General features: G+C 40.2%; 1 protein-coding gene across 2 annotated transcripts in view; it reads right to left on the bottom strand.

Moving 5' to 3' along the window:
- LOC128642319 (transmembrane protein 180) overlaps positions 1-20,541 on the bottom strand; it is a 57,720-nt gene that overhangs the window by 32,037 nt on the left and 5,142 nt on the right. For both annotated transcript variants that reach the window (XM_053695047.1, XM_053695046.1), the window contains exons 2-4: positions 15,536-15,701; positions 8,976-9,701; positions 7,618-7,772 (exon numbers count right to left, since the gene is read on the bottom strand). In XM_053695047.1, coding sequence (XP_053551022.1) covers positions 7,618-7,772; positions 8,976-9,701; positions 15,536-15,688 — 1,034 coding nt within the window. In that variant the 5' untranslated portion in view covers positions 15,689-15,701. The remainder of the gene's footprint in view (positions 1-7,617; positions 7,773-8,975; positions 9,702-15,535; positions 15,702-20,541) is intronic.

Below are 20,541 nucleotides of genomic sequence, written 5' to 3'. Positions count from 1 at the left end.
AGAAATGCTTAAATAATGCATTACACTTTAACTAAACCCCTTAGATTTTAGTTGACTAAAATCTACTGGAGATTTAGTCGACTAAAATGTATTGGAGATTCAGTCGACTAAAACTAAAACAATTCAGATGACTAAAATACGACTAAAACTAAAATGGCATTTTAGTCAAAAGACTAAAACTAAGACTAAATTGAAACTTGCCGTCAAAATTAACACTGTTCTGGTGTAGACTGTCCCTTTAAATTAATAAATGTTTAAAAATAGATAATCCCTTTATTACCCATTCCCCAGTTTTGCATAACCAACACTGTTATATTAATATACTTTTTACCTCTTATCTCAGTGTTTTTGACAGACTTGCATTTTAGCCAGTCAGGGCAGACTCCTAAATAACTCTACGGGAGTGAGCACAATGTTATCTATATGACATACATGAACTAGTACTGTCTAATTGGGAAAAACTTTTAAAATGCTCTGAGCTAAGAGCCGGTTTTCAACGGTTTAGAAATCAGTTTGAGCCTTCCTAGGTTTAGCTTTTCAAAAATACCACCAAGGGAACAAAGCAAATTCATTGATAAAAGTCAATTGGAAAGTTGTTTAAAATTGCATGCCCTATCTGAATCATGAAAGTTTAAGTTTGACTAGACTGTCCCTTTAATTACAAATCAATGATCCCCGGTTGTCTGGGGAGGGGTATGTCCTTTAGCTGTAAGAAATGTATGAGGCAAACATGAGATAATATCGTTGTGTGTGCAGCAAATTGCCAGTGCCTAGGGCAGCACAAAATGCATCACTGCCAGGATTAGGAAATTTGCCAATGAAATAAGAATTTTTGTTGGACGACTCTAGTTACAGAATGGCTACATATTAGTTACCATTTGTCACCTTCGCAGCAATAGGCGTAAACAAGCCTATACCTAATGACAACGATTAAAGGGACAGTCTACACCAGAATTTTTATTGTTTTAAAAGATAGATAATCCCTTTATTACCCATTTCCCAGTTTTGCATAACTAACACATTTATAATATACTTTTAACCTCTGTGATTATCTTGTATCTAAGCCTCTGCAAACTGCCCCTTTTTTCAGTTCTTTTGACAGACTTGCAGTCTAGCCAATCAGTGCCTGCTCCCAGATAACTTCTCGTGCACAAGCACAGTGTTATCTATATGAAATACGTGAACTAACAACCTCTAGTGGTGAAAAACTGTTAAAATGCAATCTGAAAGAGGTGGGCTTCAAGGTCTAAGAAATTAGCATATGAACCTCCTAGGTTAAGCTTTCAACCAAGAATACCAAGAGAACAAAGCAAAATTGGTGATAAAAGTAAATTGGAAAATTGTTTAAAATTACATGCTCTATCTGAATCATGAAAGTTTATTTTGGCCTAGACTGTCCCTTTAAATGAATACACCCTTTATTCTAGGTCATGTACATGAAACTATTCATCTGCATGAGCAACAAACCAAGACAGCAGCCTGTCAACGGACAGTTTATTTTTTGTGTCACAGCGAGAGACCGTTTGTCCGCTTTATATTTCACAACTGGTTTAGTTCTAATTAAATGCACATCTGTGGTCTCCTGACTGCTAAAACGCACAATTTAAAGGGACACGGACAATATTATTTATATTTGTAAGTTATGTGCATTCGTAAAATTTGTGATGATCCAAATGCAGAAGAAGGCGCCAGCTCGAAGCATTCATTTTTTTTGTAGTGGGGGGTGCACGTTTCGGGTTACAAAGACATGACTAAGGGTTTGTAACCCAAAACGTAGTCTTGCTGTTTTTTACCTGCTCCTGGTGAATGGAATAAAAAGAAAATATTGATACATATGGTGGTGCTGCTTTTCTTTGGACTTTGCGCTTTCACAACAAGAAATCTGGCTCCGAAAAAAAAGCCGAATGCCACGAGCTGACGCCTTCTTCTGCATTCGGATCATCGCAAATGATACACGTCTAATCTTAGTATTTAAAAGTACATCGAATGGATCAAGTAAAGGGACGTGCAAATCTATATTATATATGCATGCTATACACAAGCAATTAACCTCTAAATGAAAACATTTTGTTCAGGGCTGCATCGTGACTTTTGTGTATAGCATAGCTGTAAAAAGCTGATTAGAAAATATCACCTGAACATCTCTATGTAAAAAAGAAAGATATTTTACCTCAAAAGTTCCTCAGTAGCCACCTCCCATTGTAAAGGATTTCTAAGCAGCATTTTAGTGTGTCTGTCCTGGGACAGCTGAAAGGATGAGCCTCGTGAACTCTCATATTATTTCACCAATCAGGTAAAGGAAGCTTACTATGAAATCTCATGAGAGTTAAGTCAAATCTCATGAGATCACAGTAAGAGTTCATGACCTCAGCACTGCTGATTGGCTGCTGTTCTTTTATTCATTTATTTTTTTATTTTTTTTTACCTGCAGCTGGGAGCAGCCGAGTATAACTTTTTACACAGAACTTACTCTGCTGAGCTGAGGAGATTGTGAGGTAAAATATCTTCCTTTTTTACATAGAGATGCTCAGGTGATATTTTCCTGTCAGCTTTTTACAGTTATACTGCATCAGTTGCGAGTGATTTAGCATATGAGTATTATGTCCCTTTAAGTGAATTGGAGCCCTTTGTAGTTAAGTAGATAAAAACATATCCTATATTATAAAAGACAAGAGTTTGTCTGAAGCCGTCATGCGCAGTTCAGACAAACTCTTGCAGCTGATCGCACGCGCACCCACCCGGCAGCAGCGCGAGGGCCGGCAATTGAAGGCGCGCACAGGAGAGAGAGAACGAGAGAGAGAAAGAGAGAAAGAGAACGAGAGAGAGAAAGAGAGAAAGAGAAAGAGAAAGAGAGAAAGAGAAAGAGAAAGAGAGAAAGAGAAAGAGAAAGAGAAAGAGAGAAAGAGAAAGAGAAAGAGAAAGAGAAAGAGAGAAAGAGAAAGAGAGAAAGAGAAAGAGAAAGAGAGAAAGAGAAAGAGAAAGAGAAAGAGAGAAAGAGAGAGAGAAAGAGAGAGAGAGAGATATGACGGCTTCAGACAAACTCTTGTCTTTTATAATATAGGATATTCTTATATACTGTATATATCCATACATATATATATATATATATATATATATATATATATATATATATATATATATATATATATATATATATATAATCATGCACAGAGTAAGTCCAGCACTCGCTTGCAAGCTCTCAGCCAAGATTAAAAGCAAAACATGAAGAGTTAGTTACATCATTTGGCCAAATGGGACAAGCCCAGGTACCACGTCAAGGTCTCTCCCAAAACCTGGGTCCCTAATGCAGCCACACAATGCAAGCTCTCAATCAAACAAACTGGGAACAAGTGAAGGGTGCCCATGCTTATGTAATCACCCTAGACATATACAAAACACGGAAGGGGACTGCACTCTCAGACTGGACTAGGTATACATCCCATGACCCTGCAACATACTCAGCCCTGGGTGCTCAATGGCACTCTCAGAAAGCCTTGCACCCAGACTTGTCTGGGGTTAGCTGCCTGGGACTCTGGAGACAGCACAGCTTCCTGAGAGTGCTATTGAGCACCTAGGGCTGAGCATGTTGCAGGGTCATAGGATGTATACCCAATCCAGTCTGAGAGTGCAGTCCCCTTCCGTGTTTTGTATATATAATCGTGTATTTATGTTTATATTGTACTAAAATACCATCAGATATACCGGTATGTAGAAATATGTATTTATGAATAAATAGAACATATTCTAAAGTGCCCGGTTTTTAAAAATTCTATTAAAAACAGGGGCACTTTAATTTATTAAAATTTACATTTCACTCCTGTTGTGAAAAAAAAACACCTTACCTTTTAATTTTGACAGCCGCTCCAGCTTCCTCCGCCCGTCGCAAAGCCTCTTCCTGGGTCTGCAATGAGGGATCCAGCTTTCTCCAATCACGGCGTTGAATCAGACACCGTTTACCCCGGGGGGAAGCCGTGATTGGAGAATGACCAATCCATCATTTCTGACATCAGAAATGGCTTTACGACGACCGGGGGAAGCTGGAGCTGCTGTAAAGTTTAAAAGGTAAGTATTTTTTCACAACGAGTGAAATGTAAATTTTGATGAATTAAAGTGCCCCTGTTTTTAATCGCATTTTTAAAAACCGAAACACTTTTGCATCAAAACTTACATTCACTTTAAAGGGACAGCATACACCAATTTTCATTTAACAGCATGTAATAGACACAACTATAAAGAATAATATGCAGAGATAATGATATCAAAATCCAGTATAAAACTATTTAAAAGCTTACTTAGAAGCTCCCAGTTTATCACTGTTGATGAGATTAGCCTGGGACACCCACTGAAAGTGCTGATAGCAGAACCTCCCCCCTTCCCTCCATATGAAAAAGCCCATTATACAAACAGAAGCAGTATACATATAAAACTTCAGGGCTTGGTTAGGAGTCTGAGAATCAGCACAATGTTATTTAAAATAAGCAAAACTATACATTTTTACAAAAACACATCAAGATGGGCTGTATAAATGGATCTACAAAACATTTATACACTGAAAAATTTAGTGTACAACGTCCCTTTAAGGGGCCACTAAAGTCAAAATTAAAGTTTCGTGATTCAGATAAACCATGCATTTAAAAAAACAAAAAAAAACCTAAAACTTACCAATTCACTTCCATTATGAAAACATGCACATTCTTTTTATATGCACACTTTCTGAGGTACTATATATATGGACATGAAACCAAAAATTTGTATTTTATGATTCAGATAGAGCATGAGATTTTAAACAACTTTATAATTGAATTCTTTTATCAATTTTTCTTCATTTTCTTGGTAACACTTGTTGAAAAGCAGGGACCCATTTCTAGAGCAATATATGGCAGCAGAGCACTAGAGGGCAGCACTATTTCCTGCTATATAGTGCTCCAGATGCTACCTATGTATCTCATAACACAGAATATCATGGGAACAAGGCAAATACAGAGCAGGTATGTTCTGTCTGAATCACAAAAGAACAGTTTGGGGTTTCATATCCCGTTAAATGATTCACAAATATGTATTTGGTTGCCAGAGAAGCCTGGGTTCTAGCCCACTCTAGCTGCCAAGTGGTTACCAGCTGCAAAACCTGAAATCCAATTCTGCCTGTGTCTTCATATGACGTTAATTCTAGCTGAAAATACCCAGGCTGTTAAGTTGCTCACTGCATCTGGAGGTGCGCGCATTCATCTGTGAATACATTAACTGCATGACTTCACTGAGCGCATGAACTGGGCTTACCAACGCACAAGTGAATGAAAATGCAGAGCACAATTCATCACGTCAAATTAACACTGATCTTTAAAGACGTCCATCACTGTATGGCACCAAAAAGGGCAGTGATTGTGTGAGTAGGGCATTCAGAAGTTTGTGTACTCTCTTCTATAGCTATATTAAAGGACCATCATTTTCAAAAAATGACATGCTCTAATCCGTTCACGTAATTCTATGACTATCGACCCTGCTCTACTATGTGTTTAACCTCTGCAAAGGGGTTAAACACACAGTAGAAGTGCCAATCTTGACCCGCAGAACACTGCTGGTCTCGAGCGGAACCCTCCGCTGATCAAATCAGCAGAGTTAGTTCCCCATCTGAGTTGTGCGACTAGTGGGGGGCACTCCCCCCTGACACAATCCCATCATTGAAATCATGCGATTGCATGAACAATCGCGCAATTTCAATGTTTACTTATTTGTTTACATTGGAACTTTGTTCCGATGTAGACAAATAAGTCTGGGCAGCAAGGGGTTAATGTGCTAATTTGTTAATTTTATACACAGACATAAAGACAGATAGACAGAGAGACTGATGGACAAGGCAGACAGACACGCACTTTCTTACATGCAATGAAAACAAACTATTTAGGCTCCTAAGTATTAGGTCTGGTTTGTAGATTTTAATCTAAATTGTCAAACTCTGAATTAGAGACCTAGAAATTTAGGGCACATACATTTTATTTTGTAAAACATACAGTAAGTACACCCTCCCCCACTTTCACTTAATAAACCCGTTCAAGTCCTATAAATATGAAGTTTCAGCAATGATAGCAGCAATGTGGAAAAGCAACCACACCAAACTGCAGAGAAACATAGCAATTTGCACATGACTGGAGGTTATTTTGTATTTATTTAAAAATTGCATAAAAATCCAAGATATATTTCTATGGAAGATAATAATCAGAAGTCCCATCTAGTCTGCCTATTATATTTAAGAAAGTGCAGACAGATCACACTCTCAGCTAGGGAACCTGTCCACCCTACCCCAAAGGCAGAAGTTTTCGTCACTTTCTGCGATGATTGTTTCTTTCTGCAGGTCATTTTGAAATAAAATTCAGTTTTAAATTAGGCGGTTACACTAAAGCACTGGTTTTCAAACCTGTTCTCAGGCCTCCCCAACAGGCCAGGTTTTCTGGATTACCATTGGATGAGAGCAGGTAAAATAACCATGTTTACTAATCAGCTGATTATTTCACCTGTGCTCTAGTTCAGATATCCTCTAAATCTGGCCTGTTAGGGAGCATGAGGACAGGGTTAAAAACCAATGACCTAAAGCAGCAGCTCTACTGCAATGAGTTGCTGCAGAATAAAGTTTTAGAATATGTTGCAGCAGTTGGAACATTGCATTCCAAATTAGCTGCAGACAACAAAAGGAATTTTAAGTTTTTAAAATGTCTTGTAACTAAATGTATTTCCTTTTCTCTTGGTCTAACATCACAAGGGGGAAATTTAGTAATAAAAAGGTGCATCGCTCACAAGAGCGTCTTACATTCCAAAGTCACAGCTTTGAAGACTGAGAAATGCAAGGGGGAGTGGATGAAAAAATCCCTGAGAGTGAGTCAACAATAAAATGTACTACTGCTCCATATTTGACTGTTCTCTTTAAACAGCACTTTGCTCTGGATGCCTGTGTTAAGGAAAATATAGTGCAGCCAGAGCACAGTTTGAAAAGAACTGCTGCAAAGTGAAGGCGCTAACAGTTCCTGCATGTGTACTGTTCTTTCTGCAGACATGCTGCACTGAGATAAGAGGCAGCCTTCAAGGGCTTACAAATTAGCATATGAACCTACCTAGGTTTAGCTTTCAATAAAGAATACCAAGAGATCAAAGCAAATTTGATGATAATAGTAAATAATAAAAAATAATGTCCCTAATGTTACACTCTTATCTAAACCAATAAAGTTTAAATTTTGAGTTCCTCTAATTAAAAGTTTATAATATTTACATTAATTATCATTTCACACAAAAAACAAACAAACAAAACACTTTGGTGATCTTAAAACCAGAAACGTATATTCAGAACGAGGAGATTGAGGCTTTCGGTGTCCTATTAATGCTCTACACTAAATCAAGCTGATGTTTTTTATGTATCCGATATTGTTTTGGCAAATGGGACATTTGTAATGAAATTAGCATTATACATATATAGCACCCAACATGTATCTATATTACTACACTATCTGTCACTACTTTTCACTTACTGCTTTGCAGCTGGCTAAAAAAAAAATTATAAAAAGAGATGACAAGCGCAGAATGAATAACCAATGTGATGACAAAAGACAGAGCAAGCTGATGTTTACTTACATGTTCCCAGTGAGGAAGACGGCCAGAATATAATAATGCTGAGCTCCTATAAACAGCATAAAAACCGCTGAAATTGCTTCTATGTAGAAACAGTACAAGATCATCTTGTAATATCCAATCTGCCCCAATAGCGAGTGGCTGATTAGAACAATGAGCTGAAAGACAAAGGAGCAGTCAGTAGTTGTGTCTGTAGGAGAATTAATCGCCCCTCGCAGGTACTTATCAGTCAGCATAGATGGCATTGTTTATAGATGCACAGTAAATATAAGCAATTAAACACTACACCACATACATTGATGCATACACAATAATAAAATAGTGAAAAGCTTCTAAACTGCCAGTTTGTTAACCCCTTAACGAGGATGGACCCTGTACGTCGCTGGTCCTTAAGGTTTTTTGTCCCCACAATAGCGTGGGTGTCACCGCCAGCAGCAAGACTGCACTATTACAACCTCCCTCTTGCAATAGCGCAGTTTCAAAACCCCAACCTACATTTAAAAGACCAGCAACGTACAGGGTTAAGAGGTTAAAAAGTACATGCTTTTTTTGTAGTCCAGGTACACACCCTTTTAGAAGACTTGAGTATGCTTGTTATGTATTTTGTTGCAACTAGTTATGGAAAGAATTACATAAGCTCCTGCCCTGATCAGTCAATCGCTGTGTAGCCATGGTGCAGGGTCAAGATTATGGAAACAGCAGGATCTATGTTAAAAGGATATGAAACAGTGCGCTTCTTTTTTATATGCCCATACTCAGTAGAGGACTTTTGCTGCAAAAATCGTGTGACAGTCGAACTTAAGTTCTGTAATGGTAGCTCCCTTATCTAGCTTCAGGTAGTGGCTACACTAAGATCTTCTAAGGGTTAATTTAGCGAGAAAACAAGTACGTTTTTTTCCGTTTTCAACAAAATATGTTTCCTTGTATTTAACATACTTATTTTAACTAAAGGAGCACGTTTTCATATTTCTCCATCCATTATGCATACTGGACAAGTTAAATGTCCTTTCACATCTGAGTCATGTGACTAGTGCTACTGAGTGGATCAGTGGTAGGTTCCGCTTAGGACTAGCAACAGCAATGCTCTGTGACACTGAGTGACACTTCAACTGTAGCTATAAAACTATAATGGAGGGAGAGATGAGGTCTACAAATTACAATTACCATTAACAATGTATGTGATACTGAATCAGAAAAAAATTGGGACTTTACGCACAATCCAAGATGGCTGCCACACCATTTGACTGATACAGTGTCCCTTTAATCTTACACATCACAAGGAAATATTGACAGACTCAATGGACTACTTTCTCGTTCTTATCTGCTATGAAAATCTCTGTTTCAATGTCAGCGGACATTACCTGAGGGCAAATGAAGCCAGCTCCGTACATGAAGCTTCGTACGATGGAGGGCAGTGCATCTGTAGGGATGAGGTTATCTGCGAAGATCATCATGAAGTTGCTGCAGAAAGTGGCATGAAAGACTTGAAAAAAATTCATTGAAATAAAAATGAGAAAATTCTTTTCTTTGAGGATTTGTATGGTGAGTCTTATAACAGACGACAGAGATAGAGGAGGTTCTGATTTACAGTAATCAGGCTGCTTTTCCTCTTGCTCATATTGCGTTCTGCTAAATACCCCAGTGTAACACATACATGCGGTGGACAAAACTGCCAAGATGACAGTAAAGACCTGAAAACGAGGGAAATGTTCCATGTTGTTAGACACCAGCCCACAAAATAGGATGCTTGTAGATCCCAATAACGAAGCCATTTGATTATACTTAATTAGCTGCAGGCGGGTATCGTGCTTGGTTGAAATCTCGGTAAAAAGGGCACACTGTGCCAGCAAAACAAAGGTAAGCATGCCATCAAACACACACAGTGCCACGACTAGGTGCACACCACTTAGCCAATCGCCTTCTGCGTAATTTCTCCAAGGAAACCAGGGAAGGAGAAACGCCAGGGTGTAAAATGGAGCGCCGTAAAGAATGGAAAGTCTGCGTTTTGAGCAGAATGGTATTTTGGAGTTATCTTGTATATAACCAAAGAGGGGATCGTTGATGGCATTCCATATCATGAACACAATCTATAGAGAGAAAAAACATTATAAAAGATTTTGAGAAAGGAGCATGCTGCAAACTATTGGTCTACAATTTATGATGTAAAAAATAAATAGATGAACTAATAAGCTGGTCTGCTAAATGGAAACCTGTGATAAGGAGACGACATTTAGCGCTTGACACAGTATTCAGTATAAGTTGGTGAGAGTCCACAATGAACAAATAAACAGCCAAGTTAAAGGATAATACAAACATCTTGTTTTCCTTTTGCTGCATATAACATAGGAAATAGAAAGAGTATAAATCTTTAAAACTATAAATCTGTTCTAAAGCTTTTACAGTGACTGTTAATCAACTATTTGAGGAAATGTATTTTACTGTATACGTTTTTCCTTGTACACTAATGACGACTAAATAAACTGCATGAGTTGTGTCTGCCAGCAATTGAGCGCTAATACAACTGTATGAGATGTGTCTGTCAGTCAGTGAGCGCTAATACAGCTGTATGAGATGTGTCTGTCAGTCAGTGAGCACTAATACAGCTGTATGAGATGTGTCTGTCAGTCAGTGAGCACTAATACAGCTGTATGAGATGTCCCTGTCAGTCAGTGAGCACTAATACAGCTGTATGTGATGTGTCTGTCAGTCAGTGAGCACTAATACAGCTGTATGAGGTGTGTCTGTCAGCCAGTGAGCACTAATACAGCTGTATGAGATGTGTCTGTCAGTGAGCACTAATACAGCTGTATGAGATGTGTCTGTCAGTCAGTGAGCACTAATACAACTGTATGAGATGTGTCTGTCAGCCTGTGAGCACTAATACAGCTGTATGAGATGTCCCTGTCAGTCAGTGAGCGCTAATACAGCTGCATGAGATGTGTCTGTCAGTCAGTGAGCACTAATACAGCTGTATGAGATGTGTCTGTCAGTGAGCACTAATACAGCTGTATGAGATGTGTCTGTCAGTCAGTGAGCACTAATACAACTGTATGAGATGTGTCTGTCAGCCAGTGAGCGCTAATACAGCTGTATGAGATGTGCCTGTCAGCCAGAGAGCACTAATACAGCTGTATGAGATGTGTCTGTCAGTCAGTGAGCACTAATACAGCTGTATGAGATGTGTCTGTCAGTCAGTGAGCGCTAATACAGCTGTATGAGATGTGTCTGTCAGCCAGTGAGCACTAATACAGCTGTATGAGATGTGTCTGTCAGCCAGTGAGCACTAATACAGCTGTATGAGATGTGTCTGCCAGCAATTGAGCGCTAATACAACTGTATGAGATGTGTCTGTCAGTCAGTGAGCACTAATACAGTTGTATGAGATGTGTCTGTCAGCCAGTGAGCACTAATACAGCTGTATGAGATGTGCTTGTCAGTCAGTGAGCACTAATACAGCTGTATGAGATTTGTCTGTCAGCCAGTGAGCACTAATACAGCTGTATGAGATGTGTCTGTCAGCCAGTGAGCACTAATACAGCTGTATGAGATGTCTGTCAGTCAGTGAGCACTAATACAGCTGTATGAGATGTGCCTGTCAGTCAGTGAGCACTAATACAGCTGTATGAGATGTGTCTGCCAGCAATTGAGCGCTAATACAACTGTATGAGATGTGTGTCAGTCAGTGAGCACTAATACAGCTGTATGAGATGTGCCTGTCAGCCAGTGAGCACTAATACAGCTGTATGAGATGTGTCTGTCAGTCAGTGAGCACTAATACAGCTGTATGAGATATGCATGTCAGTCAGTGAGCACTAATACAGCTGTATGAGATGTGCCTGTCAGTCAGTGAGCACTAATACAGCTGTATGAGATGTGCCTGTCAGTCAGTGAGCACTAATACAGCTGTATGAGATGTGCTTGTCAGTCAGTGAGCACTAATACAGCTGTATGAGATGTGCCTGTCAGTCAGTGAACACTAATACAGCTGTATGAGATGTACCTGTCAGCCAGTGAGCACTAATACAGCTGTATGAGATGTGTCTGTCAGTGAGCACTAATACAGCTGTATGAGATGTGTCTGTCAGTGAGCACTAATACAGCTGTATGAGATGTGTCTGTCAGTGAGCACTAATACAGCTGTATGAGATGTGCCTGTCAGTCAGTGAGCACTAATACAGCTGTATGAGATGTGCCTGTCAGTCAGTGAGCACTAATACAGCTGTATGAGATGTGTCTGTCAGTCAGTGAGCACTAATACAGCTGTATGAGATATGCATGTCAGTCAGTGAGCACTAATACAGCTGTATGAGATGTGCCTGTCAGTCAGTGAGCACTAATACAGCTGTATGAGATGTGCTTGTCAGTCAGTGAGCACTAATACAGCTGTATGAGATGTGCCTGTCAGTCAGTGAGCACTAATACAGCTGTATGAGATGTGCCTGTCAGTCAGTGAGCACTAATACAGCTGTATGAGATGTGTCTGTCAGTCAGTGAGCACTAATACAGCTGTATGAGATATGCATGTCAGTCAGTGAGCACTAATACAGCTGTATGAGATGTGCCTGTCAGTCAGTGAGCACTAATACAGCTGTATGAGATGTGCTTGTCAGTCAGTGAGCACTAATACAGCTGTATGAGATGTGCCTGTCAGTCAGTGAACACTAATACAGCTGTATGAGATGTACCTGTCAGCCAGTGAGCACTAATACAGCTGTATGAGATGTGTCTGTCAGTGAGCACTAATACAGCTGTATGAGATGTGTCTGTCAGTGAGCACTAATACAGCTGTATGAGATGTGCCTGTCAGTCAGTGAGCACTAATACAGCTGTATGAGATGTGCCTGTCAGTCAGTGAGCACTAATACAGCTGTATGAGATGTGTCTGTCAGTCAGTGAGCACTAATACAGCTGTATGAGATATGCATGTCAGTCAGTGAGCACTAATACAGCTGTATGAGATGTGCCTGTCAGTCAGTGAGCACTAATACAGCTGTATGAGATGTGCTTGTCAGTCAGTGAGCACTAATACAGCTGTATGAGATGTGCCTGTCAGCCAGTGAGCACTAATACAGCTGTATGAGATGTGCCTGTCAGCCAGTGAGCACTAATACAGCTGTATGAGGTGAGCATTAATACAGCTGTATGAGATGTGCCTGTCAGCCAGTGAGCACTAATACAGCTGTATGAGGTGAGCATTAATACAGCTGTATGAGATGTGCCTGTCAGCCAGTGAGCACTAATACAGCTGTATGAGGTGAGCATTAATACAGCTGTATGAGATGTGCCTATCAGTCAGTGAGCACTAATACAGCTGTATGAGATGTACCTGTCAGCCAGTTGAGCGCTTATACAGCTGTATGAGATGTGCCTGTCAGCCAGTTGAGCGCTTATACAGCTGTATGAGATGTGCCTGTCAGCCAGTTGAGCGCTTATACAGCTGTATGAGATGTGCCTGTCAGCCAGTTGAGCGCTTATACAGCTGTATGAGATGTGTCTGTCAGTCAGTGAGCACTAATACAGCTGTATGAGATGTGTCTGTCAGCCAGTTGAGCGCTTATACAGCTGTATGAGATGTGCCTGTCAGTCAGTGAGCACTAATACAGCTGTATGAGATGTGTCTGTCAGCCAGTTGAGCGCTTATACAGCTGTATGAGTTGTGCCTCTCAGACAGGGACGACTAACACAAATTAAGAAGATGTGCATGTCAGTCACTGAGCGCTAACACAGCGATATGAGATGTGTCTGTCAGTCAGTGAGCACTAATACAGCTGTATGAGATATGCATGTCAGTCAGTGAGCACTAATACAGCTGTATGAGATGTGCCTGTCAGTCAGTGAGCACTAATACAGCTGTATGAGATGTGCTTGTCAGTCAGTGAGCACTAATACAGCTGTATGAGATGTGCCTGTCAGTCAGTGAACACTAATACAGCTGTATGAGATGTACCTGTCAGCCAGTGAGCACTAATACAGCTGTATGAGATGTGTCTGTCAGTGAGCACTAATACAGCTGTATGAGATGTGTCTGTCAGTGAGCACTAATACAGCTGTATGAGATGTGCCTGTCAGTCAGTGAGCACTAATACAGCTGTATGAGATGTGCCTGTCAGTCAGTGAGCACTAATACAGCTGTATGAGATGTGTCTGTCAGTCAGTGAGCACTAATACAGCTGTATGAGATATGCATGTCAGTCAGTGAGCACTAATACAGCTGTATGAGATGTGCCTGTCAGTCAGTGAGCACTAATACAGCTGTATGAGATGTGCTTGTCAGTCAGTGAGCACTAATACAGCTGTATGAGATGTGTCTGTCAGTGAGCACTAATACAGCTGTATGAGATATGCATGTCAGTCAGTGAGCACTAATACAGCTGTATGAGATGTGCCTGTCAGTCAGTGAGCACTAATACAGCTGTATGAGATGTGCTTGTCAGTCAGTGAGCACTAATACAGCTGTATGAGATGTGTCTGTCAGTGAGCACTAATACAGCTGTATGAGATGTGCCTGTCAGTCAGTGAGCACTAATACAGCTGTATGAGATGTGCTTGTCAGTCAGTGAGCACTAATACAGCTGTATGAGATGTGCCTGTCAGCCAGTGAGCACTAATACAGCTGTATGAGATGTGCCTGTCAGCCAGTGAGCACTAATACAGCTGTATGAGGTGAGCATTAATACAGCTGTATGAGATGTGCCTGTCAGCCAGTGAGCACTAATACAGCTGTATGAGGTGAGCATTAATACAGCTGTATGAGATGTGCCTGTCAGCCAGTGAGCACTAATACAGCTGTATGAGGTGAGCATTAATACAGCTGTATGAGATGTGCCTATCAGTCAGTGAGCACTAATACAGCTGTATGAGATGTACCTGTCAGCCAGTTGAGCGCTTATACAGCTGTATGAGATGTGCCTGTCAGCCAGTTGAGCGCTTATACAGCTGTATGAGATGTGCCTGTCAGCCAGTTGAGCGCTTATACAGCTGTATGAGATGTGCCTGTCAGCCAGTTGAGCGCTTATACAGCTGTATGAGATGTGTCTGTCAGTCAGTGAGCACTAATACAGCTGTATGAGATGTGTCTGTCAGCCAGTTGAGCGCTTATACAGCTGTATGAGTTGTGCCTCTCAGACAGGGACGACTAACACAAATTAAGAAGATGTGCATGTCAGTCACTGAGCGCTAACACAGCGATATGAGATGTGGCTCTCAGCCAACAAGCATTAAAGGGACAGTCTGCTCCAGAATTGTTATTGTTTATATTATTATTACTGTGTTGGTTATGCAAAACTGTGGAATGGGTAATAAAGGGATTATCTAGATTTTTACCTCTGTGATTACCCTTGTATCTAAGCCTCTGCAGACTGCCCCCTTATTTCAGTTCTTTTGACAGACTTGCATTTTAGTCAATTAGTGCCCTCTCATAAGTAACTCCACAGGCGTGAGCACAATGATATCTATAGGAAAAACATGAACTAACTGTCTAACTGTGAAAAACTTTCAAAATGCACTGAGATAAGAGACGGCCATCCAGGGCTTAGAAATTAGCATATGAGCCTACCTGGGTTTAGCTTTCAACAAAGAATACCAAGAGACAAAGCAAATTTGATATATCAGATATGGAAGATTTATGCTACTGAATTAATAAATGTTATCTATTTTATTTGGCCAAAAAAAAATATTTACTCAAATCAAAGAGATAACAACTCCTTCCTGTTCCCCTTTTTCCCCTTTAATCATTTATTGCTCTGCCAAAAACAATATATTATATAAAGGATACAATTCTGTTACAAAGGAACAAAAGAAAATCACATCTATAGTTCCTTTTTTGCTGATTTCTCATAGACTGTGGGTACAGCCTTATTAACTGATTATAATGAAGCGGAGTTACAATTAAATCACAAAGCTCTTATATATATTACAGTACCTGTGCCTTGTGAAAGGCTCCCTCTGATATCTTATACTGGTTTAGAAACAGCTTCACGTAGTAAAAATAAAATATATGGTTTATCATTCCTGCGCCCAACGTTGTCATAGAATAAGCCAACGCCGACCTGTTGATTCCAAACAATGACGCCATGTTTATTCTTAATCTATGTGAAGAAAATAAATGCAAAAAAGAAAAAAAGTTATCAGAAAAGTTATCGAAAAGATAGTAAATACTACGGGGAAGATGTATCATGAGGCAAATGACCCTATTGGTTGCAGACTCACTCACATTTGAGCCTGCAACTGATATTTATAAAGCACAGGTTTTAGCTGCTTACTAAACCCTTGGCAGATGAAAATCACCCCAGACTGATACAACTGGGGTGATTCACAAGCCCTGCCTTGCACTATTGGTTGCACAAGAAGGCACACAAGCAATGATAAATATGGAGATTAAATGCGCCTCACAATTTGCAGTCTGATAAATTTGCTAGATTGTCCGTCCACATAATGCGAAATCTGCGCCTGTGAATAATATTTTGTTCTATACTTACATTCACTCAAGCCCACATGAAAACTCACAAATCACTACACATCTGTGTAGTTATCACTGGTTGTATACCTCCAAACTAGGCATATGCATTATTATTATTATTATCATCAGGTATTTGTAGAGCGGCAACAGGTTCTGCAGCGCTATGAACATAGGTGGTATATAAAAAGGATTACAGGGATCAAATGGGGAGAGAGGGTCCTGCCGAGAGTTGTACTGTTGTAGTCGGCTCTTATGAGGGTGACCTACAAACAGCTGGGCTCATAGGCTTACATGCTATGGGGTTTTAGGGGATAGCAGTGGAGATAGTAAGGTTAGTGTAGGTTGTAAGCATCCCTGAATAGTAGAGTCTTAAGGGAGCACTTGAAGCTTTTAAAACTAGGGGAGATTCTTGTGGAGCGAGGCAGAGAGTTCCATAAGATGGGAGCCAATCTGGAGAAATCTTGAAGACGGGAATGTGAGGAGGTAACAAGAGAGGAGGAGAGTAGGAGATCATGAGCGGAGCGAAGGGGACGGGAGGAAGAGTATCTGGAGACAAGGTCTGAGATGTAGGGGGGTACAGTGCAATTGAGGGCTTTGTGTGTCAGAGTGAGAATTTTGTGTTTAATCCTGGAGGCAAGAGGAAGCCAGTGAAGGGATTGGCAGAGAGGTGCGGCAGATGAAGAGCAACGTGCAAGGAAGATGAGCCTGGCAGAGGCATTCATTATGGATTATAAAGGAGCTAGGCGGCAGCTAGGGAGACCAGAGAGGATATTGTTGCAGTAGTCAAGGCGGGAAAGGATGAGACAGTGGATTAAAATCTTTGTTGTGTCTTGTGTAAGGAAATGTCTAATTTTAGCGATGTTTTTAAGGTGGAAGCGGCAGGCTTTAGCCAAGGACTGAATGTGAGGAGTGAAAGAAAGATCTGAGTCCAGTGTGACCCAAAGACATCGGGCATGTGAGGTTGGGGTAATGATGGAGTTATCAACAGTTATAGAGACATGGGGGATGGAGATTTTGGAAGAAGGGGGGAAAGTAAGGAGCTCAGTTTTGGAGAGATTTAGCTTGAGGTAGTGAGAGGACATCCAAGATGAGATATGAGAGAGAGAAAGTTAGTGACACGGGTTAGCAAGGAAGGAGGTAGTTCTGGTGCAGAGAGGTAGATTTGGGCATCGTCGGCATACAAATGAAAATGAAACCTGTGGGACCTAGTGAGGACGTGTAGATTGAAAAAAGAAGGGGGCAGAGGACAGAGCCTTGCGGTACCCCAACAGAAAGAGATAACGGGGCAGAGGATACCTAAGAGAAGGCTACACTAAAGGTACGGTTAGATAGGAAGAGAACCAAGAGAGAGCTGTGTCACAGATGCCAAAGGATTGGAGGGTATGGAGCAAAAGAGGGTGGTCGACAGTATCAAGGAGGATAAGTAGAGAGAAGTGGCCTTTTGATTTTGCTGTAAGTAGGTCATTGGTAACCTTAACAATTGCTGTCTCTGTTGAGTGAAGTGGGCGAAATCCAGATTGCAGTGGGTCAAGGAGGGAGTTTAATGTAAGGAAATGGAATAGATGTGCATATACTAGCTTTTCAAGAAGCTTTGAGGCAAGAGGTAGTAGGGAAATAGGGCGCTAGTTAGATGGGGAGGTTGGGTCAAGCGAATATTTTTTGAGGATAGGTGTGACCAGTGCATGTTTAAGAGATGTGGGAACTATACCAGTGCTGAGGGAGAGGTTGAAGATGTGTGTGAGTATAGGGGTAAGGGTAGAAGAGAGGGAGGGGAGTAGTTGTGAGGGGATGGGGTAGAGGGGACAGGTAGTGAGGTGAGAGGACAGTATAAGGGCAGAAACTTAATCCTCTGTAACAGGGGCAAAAGAGATAAATTTATGGCTATGTGGGTTTTGGATGATTGTGAGCTTTTGAGGGGGTGGGAGACTGGTAGTATGTTGAGAGCTGATTTCATTTCTGATGGAGTTGATTTTGTTGTTGAAGTAGCTGGCAAAATCTTGGGCTGAGAGAAAAGTTGTGGTGGGGGTGGGCAGAGAAGAGTATTGAATGTGGAGAACAGACGTTTTGGGTTTGAAGAAAGAGTAGAGAAGTAGTGTTGCTTATATAGATTAAGGGCAGAATAGTAAGAGTTCAAGATGAACTTATAGTGAAGAAAGTCAGCAGAACTCCGAGATTTCCTCCAGTGTCGCTCAGCAGTACGGGAACATCTGCGTGGGTACTGTGTCGGAGGAGTATGCCAGGGCTGAGGATGAGTGTATGTTTTCCAAGCTATGGTAGGTGGGGCCAGGTGCATAAATTCAGAATTCAGCATTTGTTTCACAAACACAATGATCTTATAAGTCTGTGCATTCAATGCTGCTGCAGGAACACCCTTTCAAAATGGCTAGGCTTTATATCCCCCACCCTCACTGGATGTTCATTTCTTCTGCTGATTCTTGTTTACAAAGTTTTTTTCTATAGAGAATACTGGAGTTTTAATATCTTTAGTATGGGTGGGGGGATTCTGTAGACAAAAACAGCTATTTCAAATGACAATATAAAGATAAAGAAGCTATTTGTAAACAATTTATTTCAAATTTTAAAGCACAGGGTCAGGTGTGAGGGGCAGAAGCTGCAGTTGTACAATAGTGACTACAGGTTTAGTTTATTGTGTAAATATTAGAAAGAATTTCAGGGTCTTGGTTGAAAGGCAAAGGGTTCACTATGTAAGGTCACAGTTGTCCCTGGTGCCCTAAATAAAATCCTACAGCGGAATTAATCCAATGAAAAAAATAACTTCATTCAAAATAGGTAAACAAACCATATATGGGCTCAGAAAACAAATTTAACTATAATGCCACTACATGTTGTATGCTTTATATACAAAATAAAATAGTAAATATTAACTCAAACTCACAACACTATTAAACAACAGAAATCGCCCAGCACTCCCACTGTATATATTATTGTCAATTTAAACAACTCGTATGGCTGAGTGCCTACAAATAATAAACTCAGTGTTTTCAGATGTAGATTGATATGGGAAAGAAGCCTGTATTGTTATGATCCTCATATTTACAGACAATGGTTCATAAAACAATGGGCTTTTATATGCTCCCATTTTTATATAGCAGTAAAACGATAAAACGATGCATCGCGTTACATAGGTCAGCAAATACTGATTTAATGTAACTTCAGCACTCTCAGACATTCTTTTTGTTGCTGTTGCAATATATATAAAAATTAAATGGAATCAAAGGCATTTCAATTTTACATAGAAGCATTTATGTCATTTACTATAGCCGAAACACTTCTAGTAAAAGTATTACTGTTTCAACTGCATACACAGATATGCTACGTGTGACTAGAAGATCAGGATACAGAAAGCTGAGGGTGGTGTCTTGTGTCAGTGAAGCTACACCTGTGTGTCCATACTAGATACTCCTGACTCCCTCAGAAGGTGTGGTGTGTGAATGCTGGTGCAGGAGGCACTCACAGCATATGTGCATATGCTGCAAAAACAATCATGTTTAGTAAAACCATTTTCTCTAATTTAAATGCACATTTAAAATTTTACATTTCTATCCTGTTAAAGGTCCATAATAAAAGCACTCAAAGATCTTACTAATAATATATATACACAGGTAGCCCTCAGTTTACGCCAGGGTTAGGTTCCAGAAGGAATGGCTGTAAATTGAAACCGTTGTAAATTGAAACCCAGTTTATAATGTAAGTTAATGGGAAGTGAGGGAGTTAGGTTCCAGGCCCCTCTCAAAATTGTCATAAGTAACACCTAATACATTATTTTTAAAGCTTTGAAATGAAGACTTTAAATGCTGAACAGCATTATAAACCTAATTAAATAATCACACAACACAGAATATATAATTAAACTAAGTTAAATGAACAAAAACATTTGCTAAACAGCATTATAAACCTAATAAAATAATCACACACAACACAGACTTTACTTGCATTTTTCTGCAAACAGTTCTTTCTATGCATTCCAATCTGGACTGATTTATAGACAGGAAGATCTTGTTCCTTTGCAAGCTGCTCGATAGCTCAGGTCTGGTTAAACTGATTAATTTTAGCTTGCTTGGCTTGCATATCTTTGCTGCAACAGAAGCAGACAGCTCCACCTACTGGCTATTTTAATCAATGCACTGCTTCTCAATGCTTTTCAATAGCAGTCACATGACTGGAAAAAAAGGTTGTTATTCCGAAACGGTGCAAATTGAACCATTGTAAACCAAGGGCCACCTGTATAGGCAACTTAGAACACAATAACATTTTTTATTTAAAGTATTGTAAATCCTTACTTTAAACTCAGTGAACTAGTCCCTTTCATCAGTATTTTCAAACGTCCCTAAAATGGGCGTTTTTTTTCCCCCCTTCGAGCCCTGTCCAATCAGAATGCTATAGCAACTGTGGGCAGAGCGGTTTAACCTGCACCCGCACAGAGGGGCCAGTGTTCTATCAGAATTTGC

This window comes from Bombina bombina, chromosome 11 (genome assembly GCF_027579735.1).
Source record: "Bombina bombina isolate aBomBom1 chromosome 11, aBomBom1.pri, whole genome shotgun sequence".
NCBI lineage: Eukaryota > Metazoa > Chordata > Amphibia > Anura > Bombinatoridae > Bombina > Bombina bombina.
Note: the sequence above shows the minus strand (reverse complement) of the source record. Positions and strands in the feature narration are given on the sequence as shown.